Source organism: Hydractinia symbiolongicarpus, chromosome 5, assembly GCF_029227915.1.
Source record: "Hydractinia symbiolongicarpus strain clone_291-10 chromosome 5, HSymV2.1, whole genome shotgun sequence".
Lineage (NCBI taxonomy): Eukaryota > Metazoa > Cnidaria > Hydrozoa > Anthoathecata > Hydractiniidae > Hydractinia > Hydractinia symbiolongicarpus.
The window spans coordinates 23645719-23668584 of NC_079879.1; the positions used below are offsets into that span (position 1 = coordinate 23645719).

Below are 22866 nucleotides of genomic sequence, written 5' to 3' on the forward strand. Positions count from 1 at the left end.
TTTGCTTGTATGTTTATGCAGCTAGTTTTTTTTCTTTGTTAACTTATATAAAAGTGGCATCCTATCATTGAAATAAAATGTCTTTTTTTCGGGTTTTATTTCAAATATTTAAGTATGGCTTACAATATTCATAGAGAGAATTCATAGTTGCTCACGTTGAAAAGGGTTTTTTTCAAGAGATGTTCTTGTAAGATGAATGACAAAAACGTTGCTAAGATACTAAAAAAAGAATTGGTTAAAAGGCGTAAAATGTTTAAGACGTTGGAACTAACCCATAAAAAAAAAAAGCTTTACAAAAACTTTCTCTTTGTCTTAGCTAAGAAAAAGAATTGGTTAAAAGACGTAAAATGTTTAGGAACTTTCTCTTTGTCTTAGCTGGTTGTCCTAACGAAAGAACAGGCAGTTGATGAGTTGACTCCATGACGAGTGCTTGTTTACAATTGTAATTGTCTAGAACAAATCATGTGGCAAAACAAAATGATTTATAGTTTCGAATGTGATTGCATCTAAATATAAATTTACTATGACGAGGGCTTTGTTGTAGAAATATTGTGCAATGTTATAGCCAATTACCGTTTTATTATTGTAAAAACAATAAAGACAATTAATGGATTATCAGAAAGCACGATAAGTTAAAAAGGCAGATCGTGGGTTATTTTATGGATTTAGATAACTAGTTTTAGATAAAGTTCTCATGCATACGTGTGTGTGTATCAACAGAGATGTCTCGACTCGGTCAGTGCTGCATGATCATTGTCCTGTTTCAAGTACCCGTATTCTTAATCTACTTTCGTAACAATGAAAAGAAATTCGTTTTTCATGCGACATCACTAGCGGTTATAATTAATAGAACAGGCGAAGAAAGTTCTAACAGTACACAGGCTAAAGAAAAGGTGGAAGTTTTATACAATGAAGTGAGAAAAAAGCTAGAAAATGTTCGCGAACTCAACAGAAAGCGTTTATTCAAGGGAGAAGCACTATTAAAATGGTGGAAAGATGAATTTAAAGAGATGTTAGATGTTATGAAAGTTACGCGGAGAGAAAGATATCAATTACTTCTTATTGTTTCCACTGCGCCGCAACGCGCTGACCGTCGACAAGCTATTCGACAGACATGGTGGCAACAATGTCAAGAAAACAGACAGGTAATTTTGGTCAATAAACCTTTTCTCCAACCTCTTGTCCCAAGGCGTGTTGTATCTTTTTGACATGGGAAATATACAAGATGCCCTGTGGACGAGGCTGCCTTTTTAGAATTAATTTTGCGCAAGAGATGAATAAGTGTATGTGAGTAGTAAATGCAAAATCCTCACTGTGATAACAGTGAAACACAAAACTACTCTAGGTTTTTGACATGGAGATAAAAATGCTATGGACCCTTGTTAATCTGATGAAATGAGTTGTTTGAGTATAGCGTTTGTTAATTTTTCTATATCAGAGACTAATTTTCAATACTAGAGTTACCACGCCCTTCAATTCTTCTAACTTTTAAAACATCTCCTCAAAACTCCTCAAATCTCCTAAAAATTAGATGTTTTAAAAACTTTCTTCTCAAATCTCCTCAATTTCAGTTTCACTCCATGCAAATTACCAACTTTCATACAGCGCAGTCTTTCTGGTTTAACATCTTGGATACTTGAGATTTAGCTAGGCTAACCTTAAGACGGAATCAACAGTCTTTAGTCATTAATAACCTTGAATTTTGTGTCTTTTGGATAGAACACAGACCATAAACCATTGAAGAATACCCTTCTTTAATTTTAGTGTTATAATAGTAAAGCAGGGAGGTTTAAAAGTTCTTTTATCCCTCCATGGGTAAACAACAAGTTAAATTTTCTCTTAATGTTATTGTTTTCTTCTTGTTGCGATGCCATTGTGAAAAATGTGTCCCTACAAACGCTTTACTCGTGCCCAGACTGCGCTGTATGAAAGTTGGTTATGTGAAGGATTCACTCCCTCCCTAATGTTGGGTGGATGTGTAGCGTATACATTTCAATTTGTCAGCCACCCTTTAATTAAAAAAGAGGCAAACTTTTATTCAGGTGAGTAAATAATGAATCTTTTGAACTAAGTTACTGTTTACATGTCTTATGAGTTCGCTCGGACTTGAATTAGCCAAGGTTTTTAGTTCTGATTTTGCTGTTACATCTTATACTGAACGAAACAGACACAGTTAACTCTCGATTATTCAAAACTCCAGGGGACTGAGGAAAATAGTTTGACTTCACGAATTTTCGCGTTAAACGAAGCTCCTCGAATTTTTTATCTAAAATGAGATTATAGTTAGAGTTAAAGCGATTTCTTCAAGAGGTGTGGCAACAATTGGAAAGGTGCAATATTTGCGATGAAGAAAGCATTAATTTTCCTTGACAGACAACATTATCTGTCTATTTTATGTCAGAAGTTAATAAAACAGAAAAATAATAAAATCTGACATTTATCTAGTGTTTGATTTCCTTTTCTCGAGTAAAAAGTTCTAGTTACCCAAAGAAATTAGTCTCAGGGTGGACGAAAAATTGTTCGAGTTAACGAATGTTTGAGTTTTTTATAAGAAAGTATTAACAAAAGTTCAAGGGATCCAAGGAAATGGTTGAAGATAATGAAAGTTCTAATTATCCGATGTTCGACAACCTTGTTCGCAGGGCATTTTGTCTTATTGATAAGTTGATAGCGGCGAAAAGGCTCTGGAACAGGCTGGTCACATGATCGCCTATAATTTGTGATAATTATACCTAAAAAATAATTTATGAACAGTTTTTGCCCTGTAAAAATTTATTTCTGCCTGGCGCGGGAGTTTTATGTAAATAAGAGTACAACATATATGGCGGTCGATTTATGTTGTGGAGTGGATAAAAAGTATAGCTATAGTTTTGCACGAACTTAAGGGGGCTCGTTTGAGAACTATGTTAAAAAGATACTAATTTTAGTTCTACATGATATAGATCAAATTTATATATGTCAGGTGTTTATCTTTCTCTGCAAAACTGCTAATAGTTATATAGCTAGCGAATACCGTCCAAATTACATAAATATCTTAATAAATAGCTAGTAGCCATATATATATATATACATATATATATATATATCGATACTGTTAAAGTAGTAGATGTAGGGAGCTTCTCAATACACACTATTGGGGTTCAGGTGTAATTCCCCCGCTTCTCCCCCTCTCCTCTGCCACCCCCTGTAAAATGCAAGACTCCGTGTAAACTGTGCACGAAAATATTTTTGATGTCATAGCAACCATATCACGTCATCAAAATCTGCTGCTGCGCATGCGCTAAAACTTCACGATAAATGACAGACTGTGACGTCATCATGTGCAAGTGGAGTAAGGGAAATCTGTTGATTAAAAACTGTTGTAGAAATAAATATGAGTCGGTTTCAAAATGCTCCAGATGATCTAAAAACACAGGAAATGTGTAACAATACAGTTGAATGGAGCCCCGATCTACCCATACTCCAGATCGATTTAAAGCCCAGGAAATGTGCAACCAGGTACTTTTAAAAAATCCCTATATGTTCTCATATGTTCCAGGTGATCTAAAAACTCAGGAAATGTGCAATAAGGCGGTTGACGATAAACCCATTCGAATCGAATATGTTCCAGAGCATTTCAAGACGTAACAGGGCGGTCAAGGCATATCCCTATATGCTCGCAGATGTTCCCAATCATCTAAAAACATAGGAATTGTTCAATGAGGGAGGATGCTATAGGCTCAAGTATGTTCCGGATTAATTCAAGACCCAGGAGATGTGAAACAAGGTAGTTCAATGGAATTTGAATGCGCTCAGGTTTGTTCCGGATTATCGCAACCGAGTCGTTGAATGCAATCCTTATATGCTCAATCTGAAATGGATCCCGATTGTTTTGTTACTCAGGATATATGTAGGAAGGTTGAATCTGTATTGCTCGATGTCTATCAACAGCGGAAAGCACAGAAGGTTTAAATTAAAAATGAATTGATGCCATTACCATGGCATCCAGAACGATATTGTGATTGGTGCATGCCGGAGGACGAGAAGCAAGAATTTCAAAATTATAGGAGCCTTAATTGATCGATTAAAAAATTTTAATAGATAAAATTCATAATGTTTGAAAATGCAGTAGTCCTGATATTTATGGCCGGCGTTGGTATCTCTCTACCACTTATGGCTATGGCCGTAGTCTAAGAATCGTCGAAGGAGAAGGAGACTGAACGATCAATTAAAGATTTGGAGGATCGGATTCTTGATTTAGAATAGAGCAGGATTTTATGTATCGTTAGAACCATAAAATAAAACGATGAAAGAACAGTGCGATGATTGTGAATGTGTACTTCACGAATATGATAGGCGCAAATGTGGGAGAAATTTGCGGTGCAAGGTAAAATATTATGTTGGCATTGTTATCATGAATATGCATTTTATGACGTGGTTTTCGTAAATGTTTGACTAAAAAATAAAAAAAAGTATTTTTGATACAAAAAAATGTATCCATTTTTTTCATATAAATAAAAGAGATGTTTAAATTTGGAGACCAAATGATTAAAAGAATTTCACAGTAATGTAACACCGTACAATATTGAAAGTGTGGAATTTGCAAAACCTAGTGGTAAGTGATTCTATCCCACTAAACAAAGGTAAAGATTAACGGTTTGTAATTGGCTATCATGATTAAGACGGCAACCTATCCCTGTTATTAATAAAAGCCCCTAAAAAATCTGCTCTCTGGGTGTGTCTCAATATAGTCAAAATTCAGCGTTCACCATGTTGTTCGATGTTGGTGATTATCTTGAATTTTTAGAAAAATATAAAGAAATCTTAAAAAAGTGGGGTGGGAAAGTGGGGCTTGCTTCACCAACTTAGGTGTAAAGAAAGATCGTTATACCAATCCCAAATTTAAAGAATGCGAAGGTAAAATGACACCCAATTTTCAAAGAAAAAAGATACCAGAGGAATCTTGTGAGTGTACAGCCATCGTAAAAATTGGAAGTATTTATACGCAAGGGTGCAACTATTCCAAACTTATTTGGAAGAGTGTAAAAAAAAAGAGGTTGATAGGTATGGCACTAATTATTTGAGTGAATCTGAGGATGATGACGACGACAACTGATAAGAACTATATGAAATAAATGAATGTACTTCGAAAAGAAGCTAAATTATTGAAAATTTTTTGTTATTTTACACTAAATAAGAACGATCTTGTTAAGGAAATCCACAAAGCTAAATACAAGGATATTTCAACGCAAACAAACGGTCCTTATTGTAAACCTTGTGTTGAAATTGCATATGAAAAAAATCTTGAAAAATATTTGCAAAGTATAGTATATGATGGGAATCTACGGATCAATGCTGATACTGGTGATGTGATCGGTTGCGATATCGATTATGCACGCATGTAGTTTTGTAGGAAAATAACTCCTATAAAAATTATACCAGACTTTATCGAATAGGTAGGCGGGGAATCTAAGTAGTGCCTGCATACTATACATATTTACTAATGAATTTTCATCTTTACCTTCCTGCACCTTTTGCCAGTAACTGGCACGTTCTTGTTCATTAATATAATTAACGATACGCCTAACTCGTTGGCGTATTTGCTCTTTTAGCACTATATATCGCTGTTTTACTTGCATGATTAGACTGATTTTATAGTCACTGATAACGTCGTCGCTGATTGCTTTTGAAATGAGATTAATGTCAGAATTCAACTTTGATTTAACTAGTAATCTAATACTTTCATGTTTTTGTGATCTCGCACTTAATCCTTTTGAAGTATTCTCTATGCCGGCCTGCCCAACTCCCATAGCTATTGCAATGCCTCCCATGGCAGTGCATAGGGGAACCCCAAATCCTGTTGCTAACGCACCAATTCCAACCCCTGTAGTAATGACATTGACACTTAATAGTCCATGGTCACAGCAGCGAACCCAAGTGCCATGCATCTTGAACTTTTTTGCGATTCCATTTCGCTCTTTGATTTTCTTTCGAAAGTACTGTTTGATTTCCTCAATCATTCTTAACCTCTTTTGTTGACTTTCACTGTACTTCGGTGCAATTGGTTGTAATGTAGGATATAATTTCATACTATCATCCATACCCTTTTATTTATTCTGTGAGCAACTGCATTATGATTCCGTAAAGGCAACATTTTTTTCAGAATGATTTTGATCGGTAGGCAGGAAGTCAAGTTGATCCGTCGACCCTTTTGATGGAAGGTAGACTGGTGTGTCAAAATTCCAGGTGAGCTAATATCCCCAAGTGTTTAAGTCTTTAGTGGGTAATATCGCGAAAATTTTTGATTTTGTTAAGCAAGCAATCATCCTCATCTAACTGAGGGCATATAAGACTTAATCTCGGTCTAAATATCGGTCATGTATAATACATCATAATCCCCCGTCGTAGAGTATTTTACACCTTTGGTAGATCAGCTAAACCAATGAGTTTTTGAAGTTCTTTATCAATACTAACTTTAAAGTCATTAGCTCACGAGGCCGGCAGTACCCATTATTTAATACAATCATCATGACCTTTCCAATAGCCTGTTTATTGATAAAAGCTGCCAGATCCTTGATTTTGTACAACCCTTCAGTATAAAGATCCGGGTATCGGCGTTAGGAGATTCCGATTTCTCCTTCCAAATATTAAAGTAATTATCATTCCAAAGATTAAGCCAGCCGCCCCGAATACTGATGGATTTTAATTCAATTTTAGTGCCCTGCCCTAGGTAATTATCAATTTTTATAGGGCTGTTGATATCAGTAAGAAAGAGTTGTTTCATCTTTTTTTGTACGAATAAACAATGAATATTTATTCATACAACCTCAAAGCAAAATACAAATCAAACAAGGGAGAATGGCCTCTGGGTATCACGAATTTAGAACATCAGGATCTATAGGTTTCGACAGAGGCCCATATCCCTGTAATATTTACAGAATTTAACATGTATCCCATAAAAATTCTAACGACTTACTTTAATGATCTCGTTCGGGTTGGCTGGGATGGGCAAGCATTGGATTACAGGAACATTCAGGTTAATTTTGCAGCTCATTGTGCAACCACAGCATTAGGCATATCTCCTATGCATATGACAGGATCTGTGCTCCTTGTCAACTCTATTTTTAAATTTCATGTCTACTACCACTTGCGCCGTATATTAGGAAGAATGGGGGTGCCCATGCCTTTTACCGATGGGTTTAGTCAATACAAAAATCCTTATTCAACATCTGGATTCGCGCAAGTATGTCGTGAATACCGTTCAGATCCCCATCGTCTGTATAGATTCAAAGCAGTAGGTACCTCACTAACCAACGGTGAATGGTTGCCACAAGTTGATGGAGATTATGTAAAATTTATCATGTCAACAAGCCAGGGCGTTAGGGCAGAAGGTTTGACAAAATTGAGTGAAAGTATTCGCGTCTACGTGGTCTTGTTGCTTGGATCACAGGCGGAAGCCAAAGCATCCTTGCTCGGTTCCGGTGAAGACAACTATACATCGAGACAAATGCTACATCAAAAATGTGAAGGTATGGGTCGGCGAGTGGAGAATTTAGGGGTGATATAACACAATTTCAAAAAGTGCTGCAATATGCAAGAACTCCGGTCAATTTTGCTGTCAGATATGAATTTGTATTGGTAAAAAAAAATTGAGGGTTATAATAATAATATCTTGATTGGACATGTCAATGTAAACGTTGGGGTTCAAGTTGATCTGAATAAGAACAAGAAGCCTGGTATGAAACCGAAGCTACTCCCGAAGCATCGCTCGCCTACTAGGAGCTCTGCTGAATCACCACAGGTAAGTCATGTGATCCCCAAACATCGCCCACCACAGGTGAGCCATGTAAGCCCTAAGCCTCGCCTAGCGGCTCTGCACAAGGAAGCAGAGCAGCACAATGACACCAAGGCCATGTTAATTACGACCCGAGTAGGTGCCATTGTTTAAGTAATAAGAAAAGTTGTCTATGATTTTTATTCACATACAACGTTATATTTACGATCTCTTGCCTTTTTTACTACCCATATAGCCCACAATAATAGCCACAGCAGCAGCAATTGCCATGTATAGGTGTTTAGCCACACATTCGACAACTTTTGCTGCAACTCTGAAAGAGAAGGATACTACCATATCTATGATTCCAGGTAATGCGCACTAGCTTTCCTGGCCAAATATCTTAAAAATGTTCCAAATCTTTCAAGCTTTTTTTGAATAAACTCTTTACTACCCGCTGCAGCACCCGCTCCTCCTACACTTCTTGTTACTGCCAGCACAATGGCAGATATCAACAATCCAACAACGGAAATAATACTCATTATAGTAAATTCCTTGTTCCTTGAATAAAATCTTAAGATTTTCGACGAGTGATGTATCGTCTCTCGCAATTTTCATTAGTATGTATTTAATTGCCTTCAATTGCGTCTGAATTTTGGATGATAGTACACCATGTGCTTCTTTTGCAGCTTTTTTTATATCCTGTAGCTCTTCTAGTTCTTCTTTAGCTTTTGCAAGGTTGTTGTTCTCAATCTCCATCTGCTTTCTTCTCCTCAAGCCTCTTCACCTTAGCCTCCGCCTTAGCAATTTCACTATTATGGAGGATCATCTTACTTTTTGATAGTTTCAATGTTCTCTTTATAGTTTGAAGTTCGCCATTAAGTCCTCTTCTCTCGCGTTCGGTTTGAATTTCGCCTTTGGCGCTAAAGGAAGTATCCGTGAAACTTTCCGTTTCATCAACAGCATTCCCGAGCAGTGGAATCATCTCTATATCGTCCGCATTTTTGATCACCTTATCTACTTTATTCAAAAGTTGTCGAAAGTTGATATCACTGATCACTGAGCGATGGTAGTTCCCCATTATTTTTATGCTCAGATTTGGTTGTATCTACATCGTTAAAGATAAGATTCTACCCCTCCACTCTAAAATCATTACAATACCTCGCATTTGGTTCAATATTTAATCCCTTCTCAAGATGTTTATAGAGGGAATTGATATTCGACCGTTCTTTCAGGCTTAGTTTCAGCCCCCTCCCCGACTTCTTCCTGTCCTGGCGTCGCACTGGTGCTAGGCCATGCAAGGACCCCAGGCTTAGTAAAAGATCCGTCATCATTATTATCAAGATCATCCTTATGTGAAAATTCGCCATGGGTCATATGCTGGATTATCCATTTTATTTTAACAAAAAAAAACAACTAATAATAAAATGAATGATAATATATTTGGAAAAACGGTAAATCTGTACGCCAACTTTAAAATAATGTTCGCAATGAAAGCGAAAAGGCAGCGCGTCAAGGTGAGTCATATCTCATCTACGAACAATCAGAACGAGGATTTGTATGTGGATATTCTCAATATGGGACAGAACGATGTCATTTCTCCAGGGAGTCTTCGATTATTTTTTGATCTGGAACTGACTGATACCAATACAAAACCATCGTTTCAAATATCGGCAAGAATCTGAAAATCGTACTCAATAGTAATGAAATTCAAAGCATTGACGACTACAGAGTGTTTGCTGTCTATAGGAATCTGTGGAAATCGAAATTCGAGCGCGAGAACACCCTGATCCAGGATGGGAATAACTCCCAGGATAGTACGATACGTGCATTACAGGTGAAAGCGAGCAACCATGTAGGTACCGACGAGGAAAAAGCGGTGGCAGCACTGTATGGTAACACATTTTGAATTCCTCTTGGAAACATGTTTGAATTGACTAGGGATTTACCATTTTATGAGCCTGGATTACACGATAGACTACAATTCGTTATGCATTTTGCAAAGTATGAAGATGTTATCAAAGATGGAGGTACAGCGGCCTCAAGATCTACGACAGCAAAAGTGGCGAATGCTGGCTAAATATTTTTCAACATTGCACTGGAATTCGACAAGGTGAATAGTGGGAGAGTATTGCGCAGTAAGGTGAGAGAGTATTGCGCAGTAAGGTGATTACGAGGAAAAAAGAGGATACCAGTTATAATTTACAAATCGACACCCCAGCAAAAAGTTTGAAGGGTGTTTTACTGCTCTTTTTAGACCCATGGAAAGTTAAAGATTACTCGGGGATAAATGAAGTCTTCTACAACCCCAAAATTGAAAAAATAGCAATCACTGTCGAGGGTGGCCAAATGAGTTGTATTCTCATTAGATCATCCCCTGATCATACTCTGCATGTTTCTGGAAATATTTTACAGAGATTGAGTGATGGTATAGCCGTGCATATAACTAAGAAAATGGATTGAAATGGAAATATTCCCTGTTATATATATTTGTTGAGTGGCGCTCAGTTGAATATCTTAAGCGTGCCCTTTCACAGTGTGGAATATTGAAATAAATGAATTTAAACGTTGTAAAGGAACCGCACACATCCATCTTTACAGGCCCAACAAGTTGTGGAAAAACTCAACGTGTTCTGGACCTTTCCGAAGGTGAGTACAAGAAGCATTTTCACAACAATATTATCCTCTGCCCAACAATCTTATCCTCTGCCCAACCATACGATGGAACAGCACTTATCTTGAGAGATCCTCGCTTTGGCAAGATGACTATGTATTCCTGATTAATCCAAAGAATCAACTTTTTGAATGGATTGAAAAATTATCGTCACTGTTAGCTGGTGAAAACACGCTGTTCATTATCGATGATATGATTGCTGATGAAAATCTCGATGAGAAACGACAATTTTTTGCTTGAATTAGTGATTTCAGGTAGACATCGAAAGCATAGTGTCTGGTTATTACCACAGTCCTATACCGGTTTACCGAAAAATTTGAGAAGCCAAAAGAAACAGCTGTTCCTCCGGTACCCCCATGAGAGGTCAGATATGAAATTGATCGATGAGGAAACCAATATGATCAATGATTGGGAAGAGATTAAACTTCAACTGAAAAAGTCAAAACATTTGGGCCTATACGTAAGATTGGAGCACCTTTGAAGCTATAAAATTCTCGAATGATCATCAAATTTTAAATAAATATGTAATTAAATAAATACTCAACAACATTGTACTATTATTGGTTATTGCCTAACTCCGCGGGACACCGAGAAACGCTGCGCACACCGAGATGAATTGGATGAATTCAAGCACCGCGAATTACGAGTTCGTAGGCTGCCTACAGTGGACCACCTGCCTATCCACAGAGCCAAGCACTTCTTTGGCGATGAACTGATTCGTAGGCACCCTTCAACACCTAGATGCAGAAAGGCGAAGCTTAAAATTCTCGAGTGAATGGTGGTTTTGTTGATCGATTTGATCTACAAAACGATGTGATATTTATTAAAAAAAATCAATATGATATTTGATTGTATACGAACCGGAATGCAAGAAAAAAAATCGTACCACCCAGTTATTTTTGATCCATGACAAATGTCAATTTTTTTATTAGGCAATGTCTTGCCCAAATGTATATCCACCTCTTTTGCCCTATGTTAAGAATTGAGTTGAAAATTTCTAGCATTTCTATCTTAAGTATGTTGATAGATCCGGATAGCGGGTCATCAATAGCCAGCGTTGAGTTTTCTCTTACTCATTTGAAACCACAGCAAGGCAAGGTTTTTCATCACGCACCATACGTCATGCGATGTGATGTGACTTTTATTTTCCTAAAGAATCACAAGGCGGTACCTATGTGATAACCCTATGCCAGTACATGGATTCATACGCTGATCTTGTTGATCCCAATTTAAGTTTCACATGAAACGTGGAGGGGCTGTTTAGTTTTGTATAGATTATTCGTTCATACAAAAAAATTCGATTTTCAAGAAAATTAAGAAAAGATAAATGATGTGCCTTGTAATCCAGCGATCAATTGTCGCGCATTTCAACTTTAATGGTAAAAAAATTCGAGCTGTGTATGTTGTGTGTAAAGGTAAATGCCTTGTAGCCCGCGATGTCGTTAGAGCTGTTGAATATACAGATAATGACAATGGCAGGAGGGCGCTCGGGCCCATGTTCCCAAGAGATATATAATACGATATGAAGACGTTACCAATGCTGTGAAAAAAGGAGGTCAATATTGACATGCTCCATCCAGATACAGTTTTACTAACGGAACCAGGTCTTTATTGCTTTCTGTTTAGAAAAAAAGCAAAATTATTTGTGGATTGGGCTACTGAGGAGGTGTTGCCTATGTAGATGCAAAATCTTGCTAGGATTATCGGAGAAAAAAACGCGGTCATTGAAGAAAAGATGCAGCTCTGGCACTTCTCGTGGATGATCTTGATGACAGAGATAAACAACTTATGGTGCTGGAGGATGACATTGAGGATATGAATGAAAGCTGGCAGACATTCCCACTACGTTATCCGATGCCAACGTATACAGCTTACGAAAAGATTAAACCTTCTACGAGCCAGATACCCTAATATGATAGTAAGAGAACCAGAATGCGACGATCCAAATGCCGTTCACGCCTGGTGCTGATTTAAAAAAGATACCCTTGGTACCAACAATTTTTACCTCAACCACTTCACACTGCCTGATGAAGATATGCGTGAGCTTTTCGAAGAGTTGTTCTATATCGATATTGATTATTTGCGGGATTCGGCTGAAGATGATCCAGATGACGATGATTTGGATGAAGATGATTGGGATGAAGATGATCAATGAGGACTTAAATATATTTTATGACTCTTGCGAGTCATAAAATAATTAAAAATCTACCATTCTTTCACATACACAGAAGGTACTACGACATCCTATGGAATCAACATTAATTTCTCTGCAACGAAACTTCAATCAGGCCCGTCTTTTAAATAATACGACACCCGACTATTTGGTTCTGCTACAATGCAATCAAGTCTATATGTCTTCTTGCTCCACCAGGCATCTGTTGCGCGTCTTTTTTGATCACGGTGTTTTTCTCCAGGTTGCAACAAATATAAATACAACCCATCCTCTGAGAGTGGTTTTTCATCCGCGTATTCTTCACTTTTCGCAAGTGTTACATCATCCAGCTTCATAGCTTTTGATGGTTTCATACCAATCATTGCAGTCTTGGTGTTGTTTAAGCCTTTTACTATAGTGTACAGGTATTTAACCCATCTACTACTAGTATCCTCAGTGATCAACTATTGCGCATCCTGCGGCTTGAATAGCCTCTTTGCAAGTACTTTATTGTACGACTAAACGTAAATGTATCATGATAATTGGTTGTAGCTTTAGAATGTTTCACCCCTTTGCCCTCTAACAGCTTTGCTACATCTGATTTAAATTCGGAACCATTATCAACTTGAAAAATTGTAGGATAGTGTAATGGTCCTGCTTTATATATGGCCTTGATCATTTCTGCAACTTCGATGACCTTTTTCGTTTCTAAAGGTCGTGCCACCTTATATCTTGAGGCGACATCGATGCCTGTCAGGATATACTTGTGTTCCCATATAGCTTGTCATGGGGCATGTACGAGAAATCAAACTGATGCATTTGGCTCGGTTTTGTAATGGTAAAATAGGGTAAGCATTCTTTTTTGGACCTTTATTATGCCGAAGAAAAAGTAGTTGCCGAGACAACCAATGTACAACTTTCTTTTTGAATAGTCCACTCTCTGAGAAGAGTAATTTGACGGTTTTTCGTCCAATCCAAAGATGTTCAGGCTGATAATAAATACTGCTTAGTTTTTTTGTATCTTTTCCTGTAACGATATGTTGTTTTGACATATTTATTACATAGCAAAACGTGTGTATTTTTTTACAAATATTTATACGCAAAATATCTGGAAGTGAAAGCGATCCTAGAATGAAGGTTAATTCACCGTCTTGCTGTTGTTTAGAAGGTGTGTAAAAATCGGATAATTTTGGATCCTTATTGATGGTTGCTATATAGTACTCACGCGTACTTTCATCGATTTCTTTCAAATCCTCACCGGCTTGCCTCTGCAAATCTCGTTGTTTTTTATACCAATCAATTTGTGATTCTCTGTCACGAACCCACTGCGCCTGAGAATCTTGTAGTTGTTCAATCGCTTTATCATGCCTTTTTCTCTCCTCTTCGCTGTGACCCGAGAGCTTGGAAAATAAAAAATTACTACCAGAGAATGCCAGGGCATTGATTGCTGCACCAGCCACAAGAACGCCTATAGTTGCCATGTTTATTGTAGTTATTCTGAGACATAACAATTACCCTTTGTAATTGCCCACATAGGTTGGGTATTGCTATAGTGGAGCTGTCTCGCCACTTTGATAGGGATCTTGCGGTCAATATGCCACTCTTTGCGATAATTATCTTAAGCCATGCCTTTCGTGAAATGTGCTTCAACATGAGCCCGCAATCTGCTCATGTCACATCCAAGGTGTTCTTTAGAACTAAGCTTCTTATTCCTTCGCAGAGCCTTGCGAGTTTGAACTCGAACAACATGAGCGATATCTCCAACTGGGTCGCAAATGAGGTATTTGGATCTCTCTTTTTTATGGCTACAGATTTGACTTCCGCCACATTCCTTGCAATGAGATTTTACCCTACCATGTTCGCTGCAGATTCTTCCATCCTTACACTCTTTGCAGTTTGCTTTTCGTATATTATGATGACATCTGGTTCGTTCTTTAACATCCATGGACTTGATGCACATCTTCGACTGTTCCCCATTTCCCTTGATCCTAAAATTTTCCAAAATTTTCATGATTACAGCGCCTTTATTTTCCAGTTTCTTCCAGTTTCTTTCATGTTGTTTTGTGTTTGCTTATATGACAAACACAAATTTAATTGGTCAAAATATTATTATTTATTTTTTCCGGATATCGAGGCTGGTATCTACCCTTCTTTGACTGCCATTTCTCGACTGGCGCGTCCTGCTGCGAAGTAGCAAGTTATTTTCAATACATCACTGGTGTCCATCTTCGCAAAAGGCTGTTCTATTCCTAAAAATATTTTCCGGCTAGGGTATTGTGTAGTGTGAATCCGATGTCTATCAGAGTCTCATAGAGCGTATCAATATTTTCTTTCTCATAAGGCGTAACGTACTCATTTATATTATATAGTGTTCAATGCATTTTAAATATGCCTAGCTTTTTTTGAAATTTTTTTTCAACAGGTGGTTGCTCTGATGTTTTGTTATCAGACTGATTCTGCTGCTGTATTCCGTGTTATTTAAAACATTTATAATAGACGCCTCCCATTATCACAATAATACCAACCGCTGCCGTTCCTTCTAAAATTGCAGTAGAAGAGGACCCAGTACTTATTGAACTACTTAGTACAGTATTTGATATTGAACTGTCTCCAGAACTGCTCCTCATTTCTTCTATTCTCTTTTTCATTAATGCAGCTAACTTGTGACCTTGTGCTACTAGACCGGGGTTCTTAACTGGTTTTGTAATTATTTGTTTTGTACCTTGTTGTGTACTGTCGCCCATTTTAGGTTGAGATTGACTGCTACAAAATTTAAAAATTATTTTTTAATTCACATTTCTCATGATAGTATTTCGAATTCTCTAACTCTAACTCGCAGACATGAGCTGGATAATTATAATTTTTCCACGTATATCAATGCGATGATTCAGCCATTCGTTGATGCTTGCTATAATTCCATATGGAGTTCTAAAATGGACGCGTGCCATGTCCTGAGCATATAATTCATATAAGCCTACAACTTGTTTTGACATATTATCTTCCTGATTTTCTTCAGTTTCATGTTTTTTTCGGGGGGGGGGGGGTTTTCAGGCCCCTCAATATCAACTTGGGCAAACCCAAACAAGAAGCCTGTTTGCACATGTCGTGTTAGTTTTTCAACGTTATCCGGTGATCTAGGCTCAGCAATCTTGAGCAATTTTTTCTTACCGAAGGGGAAGTCAGTGTGCTAGGATACAGCATGCTCGCGTCTAGCCCTAGGATTGTTTCGCACTGTTTAGCGTCCTTGTATACATGTGATCTAATACCTATTATACCACGCTCGTGGTACCTACAAAATACGATCGCTTGGCGTCCTACCATACCTGTTTGTAAGAGCTTGTAGGCCACATTCTCTGTACATTTTTCACATGTTTTCTGCACCTCTTTACAAGTCTTGCTGTAGCAGTCTTCCTTACATTTGTGCTTGCATGGTTGGCCTGGTGCATATAAAATTCTGCGCAAAAGGCTTCAATTCTTCAACGGATAGTGTGTTTCTACTGCTTCGTCGGCTATAGAAGTCCTCGTGCGCAACAGGCCCGACATGGCTCAACTTACCATTGATACGGGAACACGAGCTTCTGTAGCTTGCATTCGAGGGATTTGCACCATCGGTCGTAGCTCATAGCAGGAGCGAAGAAATTTTTGATGTCAAGAAATTTGAATTTGGATGTTGTCACGAACATATAATTGCTGTTTGCAACCTTGATTTTTTCACTTTCATCTTGCGCAATTTCCTCAACAAAATACCGCTTGATCACATTTGAATCATACTTACCACTGTTGAACCCAATATCAGCTACCTGATTTACCCATTCGGTCCACACATCTTGGCTCTTTTTAGAAAGCATGTTGAAATCGTCAGGTTAAGGATACATTTTTTCAACTTCAGCAATAATAAAGCTGTGCCTCCTTTCGAGCTCCTCCACAAAAAGTTTCAATAAAACTTGAGGGTCTTTATTTTCTATGAACGTTAGGTTGTCATTCAAACTGTCATGAATACCAACGCTTACCGGGATTTGCCTCGAAAGGTATGTCAAATCAGAGGTTTGCTGGTAATTTAGAGGTGGCAAGAGGGCTTTGAAATCAAACACAATATAATGAGGGTACCGGAAGTTTAGGTAGATTTTCACATCCTACACCGTGAAGGTTGTATCCCTGTTCTTCTATAATAGCCTCCTTTTTCATCGTATGCTCATACCGGTATGTATTAGGTTCTGACTGACACGAGCATCCGTGCCAGTAACATCCGTGGTACTCGTAAATAGTCTTCGTGATAGGCTCATAGCCGTCGACTTTCCACTCCCTTCCTTTGTCATCACGGACAACGCGTTCACCACCATGACCACATAAAGCATGTTATATATGTCTCCCTCAACATAAAATACCTTCTCCGACTTGCTCGGCATACGTTTCACTTTCTCAGCCTTGCAAATGATTGTTGCCTTGCCCCCCTCGCATTCATTTTTCTTATGCCGCGTGATATTTCGGGCTTCAGTGAAGAGCTGACCGCATACCTCGCACTCCAACGTTTTTGCCAATACCTTGATATTTTTTATATAGAAACAGTGGCCTTCCAGCATTCCAATAGTGATGTCATCCAGCCCTTCCTTATCCCACTTCTGCCCATAAATGAGTCGCCATGGTGCTTTTGCATTGTTTGATTTAGGCTCATATACTTTGATGTTAAGCTTGAAATGGTTTGCAATACCTTCCAGTTCCAACAGCTTTGTAGGACGCACATCTTAACGCTTTAACTTGGAGTGCTCGTAGTACTCTCGGGCTAATGCACGAGTTGGCTTTGTTACGAATTCTGTTCCATGTTCTATGTTATCCATCGTTATTGCTGCTAAGCATCTCCAAAAGTATAAATTGCCCGTTCGTTCTGCTTTCCCATCCATAGCGTAGATGCACCTCCTTTTTCGCAGCCAATCCGGAAGAGGGCCACATCCCAACAGCTTATAATCTTGATCTGTACATGATCGAAGACGATTTTCCCTTCATATGCTCGTGGGGTCTCGGTGGTTCTGACTTGTGGTAAATATGCTTTACTACAAAACTCACCATCCTCTAAATCAAGACACTTCATTTCACATTCTTCTATGAATCCTTAGATTTCTGCAATGCTTGATAGCAACTTGGAGGCTTTTATAATATAAAGATGCACCACCTCCACCTTGGTGAATTTTGCACCTGAAACTGCAAACAACATTTACGCGCATGTCAATGTATGGTGTAATTTTTCGCACGATAGCATCCGTTAGTGGTTGGTTCAAATTTTTGTCGATTCTCCATGTTTTGACACGATTCCCATCCTCCAACGTTTTTATATCATTTTCACCAAAATATGCTGAATATCTTTAATACCCATGGCTTCCTTATTTTTTTGTGGAAACAGATGCTTGATGTCCTCAATACCTGTGTAGTTCTCTTGGTTGTCTGTTCGATCTCATCGTGAAGCGTCGTTCCTCTTGAAAATTGTTCCTTTAATTTTTTATAATAATCGCTAACGGTATCCCGCACACTCTGCAATTGAGCGGTAATAGCATTGGTAGTGGATGCAACTGGTGCTGATATAGCATTGTATATTGCGCTGATTGCATTTCTAAAAAAATTCATTTAGTCCTTTTATTATATACACATTTTTATCAAAAGATTTTTTTTTAAATGGACAATATTTTACTCCACTTGCGCATGATGACGTCACACTCTGTCGGATATCGTTGAAGGTTATGCGCATGCGCAGCAACAAATTTTGATGACGACATATGGTTGCCATGACAACAAAGATATTTTTGTGCACAATCTACATGGAGTCGTGCATTGTACGGGGGATGGCGGGGGAGAGAAGGAGAAGCAGGGGATTTACACCGGAACCCTAAAAGTGTGTATTGAGAAGCTCCCTACATCTACTAAAGTCATTACCCTACTTGGGTGCAAAACTCAATGTTTTTAGTCAATGTTTGATTCTATTTTTATAATTGTTTTATTGAAAAGCTGGCTGTGTTCTCTTTAAATCTTTTTCGGGCAAATTAGCTAAATTTACACAAATCAGCAGGCAAAATTCTACAGGCCGTAAGCCGTGTGCCAGTCCATTCCAAACTTTATTTCAGGTAGAATTAAAAATGAAATTAAATTATATCTATGATTTGCATGTAGATAGATCTAGAACACATATACAGTACAAAGGTTTTTAACAATAATTTGACTTTCTTTACCTAAGGTCTGCATTTTTTTGCCTGTCAATTTTCTGAATTTTTTTGGGCATGCACGAATCTCTTTAAAAGATAAACATTGGAACTCATATTTTAGTAGGCAAATATAATGAGCTTATTTGATATACAAACCATGTCCATGGGATGCACATTAAGTGAGGGACATGAATGTAACCTGTAGTGCACTTTTTTGTCATTGCCTTTTAAATGAAGAAAACTCTCACAAATTCGTCATATCACAAATTTTAATCCTATCCAACATAAGGATAGACATAAAGAATGATTTTGTGTTAGCTCTACTTCCTATGTTTCAGAATTTGAGCTATTTAAATGATGCCGATAAAGGTTTTGTAACAAAACTTCTAAATCTGGACCAAACAAACAAGGAATATTTTTGAACAAATTAATTCTTCTAAGGGTATCATACTGAGGAAATTTAACTTCAAAAGGTTCCATTTTTATTTTTGGGCCAGTAATTGACTATGTTCCGCCGCATATTTTCACATATCGTGGCCACATATCGTGTCCCTTTTACAAAATAAGATCTCTAAATATTAATCTGCGAAAAAGGGTTTCTTTTCTTGGTGGCAGTTTATATATATAATTATATTATATTATAATTAACTTGGCAGGAGTTTGCATTTTAAAACTTAGGAATTAAGTTTTTATTCTCGGCTCTGTTATTACAATATTAAAAAAGAAAACATAAAACTTTTGGAGAAACTGATTTACCTACATATATGGTATATTTTAATTTTATAAGAGTTTGACTGTAATATTCAACTGTAGCAAACCATTTTCACTGCAGTTGATTTGCGTAGTCATTTCATTATAAAACATCAAAGGTTTTGCTACTAACAGAGGCAGAGGCAGTATAAAGTTGAAAATGCAATATTCCATAAATTTTGAAGCTGAATTCAATAAAATTGTCAAACATGCTAACCCGAATCCAATAATAATCGCTAAATTTAGCTCTACAACCTCATTCTTAGCTTTGATTTAAAAAAAAAAATTTCGAAAGATTTGTGTACAAATTCCATCGTGTTCTCAACAAAATCACCCACCTGGAAAATTCATTAAATATGTCGTTTATAAATATGAGGTTGAGCTGTCTCAGGATGTCACGTTAGCTAGCTAGGTACCTTTATAGTTCACAGTCCAGCTTTCCAGTTAGTTAGCTAGAGCTCATGAATTTTAGTGGAAACAAACTTTTAAAACATTTTTTTAATTAAAGGCCTTTTGCCAATATTGAACAATCAAGCTAAGTCAGATCAGATAGAAAAAAGTCAGTAAAATTCTGACAATTTTGCTTTTACTGACAAAAAAATTCCTTTGATATTGTGCCTTTTTTTCGCCTGTCTTTTCTAAATCTTGCTTCTAAGGCGAGCGTCATATATGCATCTTATTATCTTTAAAATTTCAAAAATGCCCAGTATATCCGGGCATTTTTATCACGTGACCAGTTCCAGGGTCAATTTTAGCTCTGCTAAAACGGCTCAGGGGCCACAAGACCCTGGGGACGTGATTGGGTGTTCAAGTTATCGTGAGATAACCTGAAGGCTGATAAAAAGACGGGCTATGTTTGTTTTCAAATTGCTTTACCTTTTTATTTTCAGTTAAAATGTATCTTCTTCACCGATGGTCTTGTTAAAGACAGTGATAAGGACGAACTGAAAAATGAAAACAGGCAGTACGGAGATTTGTTTTTACAACCAATATCAAACGGTATGCATTTTGGGGAACGATTGTTATACCAACTACAATGGGCCATTCTAGCGTACGATTTTGATTACTTGGTCAGGATAGATGATGATCACTTTCTTTGCTTAGATGTTTTGTTGTATGAACTTCAACACAAGGTGCCAAAAACAAATGCGATATATGGATGGATTCACTGCCAGAGAAACCTAATCCGGCCCGATGAAGGTTTTGTTGTGTTTTCGGAGGATGTAGTTTATAAATTTTTGTCCCAACCAAACGACACGATGATATGCCATCCAGTAGGTGACCAACAAATAGCTTTATGGATTCAAAATTTGAAAATGAAAAATATATATTACCATGATGCGCGTATTCATCATGACCCCCCTGCAGCTCGGATACCATATTTACTAAATAAAACTAATGTTTGTCATGAATATATATCTCTACACGGAAGCTATCCAAAAGCGATGAAAATATTTTGGGACAACAGAGGAGACAGGGGAGTTGATGTACAAAAGTCATCTCGCCGTATTCAAGAGTTTAAAAATTACTGTAACTTCGATCAAGCATTTGATTTTCGCTTGTTTCAGGGAAAATGGAGATACAATACAATGTTGTGCTCCTCAAACTCTACCGGGAGTACAACAGATAAAATATATAAGGGACGTGAATGAAATCATCTTAAACAACAAGGCAAAAAATATCTGCATATTCAAAATGGTGGATGTTAAGTGTTTTTTCTTGTCATATAATATTTCTAAGATATGCGTATATGTTTATATATAACAAATAGGCGATGATGCAATTTTTTTAGAAATGAAATTTGAAGTTTATAATGTTGTTGTTTTCATACAAACCTTTCGGTGGCTTATATCTGCCACATTTTCATAGCAGTTGACTTAGGGTTTTAGTGCGCACTAACACACTTTCTAGCGTGCACTAGTTAATTGTCTAGTGCGCACAAGTAACTTGATTAGTGCGCACCAGAGAGAGCTTCTGTCTGTCACTTTTGCAAAGTGGATAAAATACAATGAACACCCTCATTTGATGCAAGACTTCTCAAAATTCGAACAGAATATACATCTACTGTTCTCACTATTTTGGGTATACTATATAAAGCTACACGATAATAAGAAAACAACAAATAAAACGCTTCTATACGCAAAAAAAAACAATACATAAACAAAAACTTTTGGTCAATATAGCGCACTATTTGTGGTGGCTTTGATTTTCATACTATTTGCACCCCTTTCAACTTTTCTTTATCACCATGACAGAACGCAGCACATACCAAATCACACATCTCTACAAATGTGTGAAATGACTGAACATATAGTGGTATATTTTTAAAAACAGCAGTGTTTATCTCTTCTCGGTGGCAATACTACAGTGATAACTCGTTTTAACGGACTTCTGTTATAAAGAGTGGAGATCCTTTATAAAAGCGATACCCTTCTATACAGATAGCAGAAACCATTGGAAATCTTTATGTAAGTATCAGCTACTTAAAACTAACACTTACATAAAGATTCTCTCCAATTTGGTTTGTATAAAATCTTTTTATGGGCAGAAACTTTCGCGCATTAAAAAAAGCGAAATTTATGGAATAAACTTTAGCGTTTCGCAGTTTTTGGAACAAATTTCGCGAAAAAACCTTTCACGAATCCAAGAAAAAAGTTTTTTTTAATGGAAAAAACTTCACGTTTTTCTAAATTGACTATGATTTCGCTTGAAATAAGTTTTGCTGTTTTAAAATTTCCAAAGGCAAAAACTTTTGCGCAAAAGGGCCAAAAACGCTCCACACAAACTATATATGAATTTGCTTTGTCTTACTGGAGATAAATTTTGACAGAATTTATTTTGAATTGAATATTATCCAGTGCGCAGTACACATCCGTTAATTCGAATGTCACTTAATTGGAACATTCTTTATTTCGAACAAATTTTCCGGTCCTTTGAATTTGGTCTCTGTGCTGTATATTTCGAACTCAGTTAATTCGAACACTTCGCTTAATTCGAACAGATTTTTCGGTACATAGGCTTCCAAAAGCTCGTTAATTCCAACTTTGCGCACTCATTACCCCTTCTTGCGTGTTCAACACGGATGCGTACTGTATATATCTTGGGCTATATGGTATATAGATCGTCCGTCATATAGTCAATGTTAAATACTATAGGCTACATGGCAAAAGAGCCGCGGGTTTGATTTAAATTAAAGATGGTGAAACATTCACTGTTCACGTGCACTTCAAAGGTGGCTGGAAAAGTTAGATATTTATTTTTATTGAGATAAGCAGGCTCTAGTTTGTGCCGCAATCTGCCAAATAAGCTTGCTCCAGCTTGTGGTTTATCTGAGAGAAATCTTAGAAAA

At 37.2% G+C, this 22866-nt stretch overlaps 3 protein-coding genes across 4 annotated transcripts in view; all 3 read left to right on the forward strand.

The window, feature by feature from the left end:
• LOC130645511 (uncharacterized) overlaps nt 1-22866 on the forward strand; it is a 63307-nt gene that overhangs the window by 21421 nt on the left and 19020 nt on the right. The window lies entirely within an intron of this gene.
• The window catches only part of LOC130645517 (D-2-hydroxyglutarate dehydrogenase, mitochondrial-like), a 90154-nt gene that overhangs the window by 8533 nt on the left and 58755 nt on the right, over nt 1-22866 (forward strand). The gene's annotated exons all lie outside the window — the stretch shown is intronic.
• LOC130645519 (uncharacterized) lies at nt 269-21797 on the forward strand. The gene is made up of 2 exons (XM_057451531.1): nt 269-1145; nt 20408-21797. Exons 1-2 carry the CDS (start codon nt 723-725, stop codon nt 21167-21169), a joined length of 1185 nt encoding a protein of 394 aa, XP_057307514.1. The 5' UTR covers nt 269-722; the 3' UTR covers nt 21170-21797.

What these genes read in the sequence shown, in the direction of transcription:
- LOC130645519 (XM_057451531.1), top strand. Translation starts at nt 723, where the DNA reads ATGTCTCGACTCGGTCAGTGCTGCATGATCATTGTCCTGTTTCAAGTA. An exon ending in AATGTCAAGAAAACAGACAG is followed by an intron (nt 1,146 to 20,407) that starts GTAATTTTGGTC and finishes TTTTATTTTCAG; the next exon opens with TTAAAATGTATCTTCTTCAC.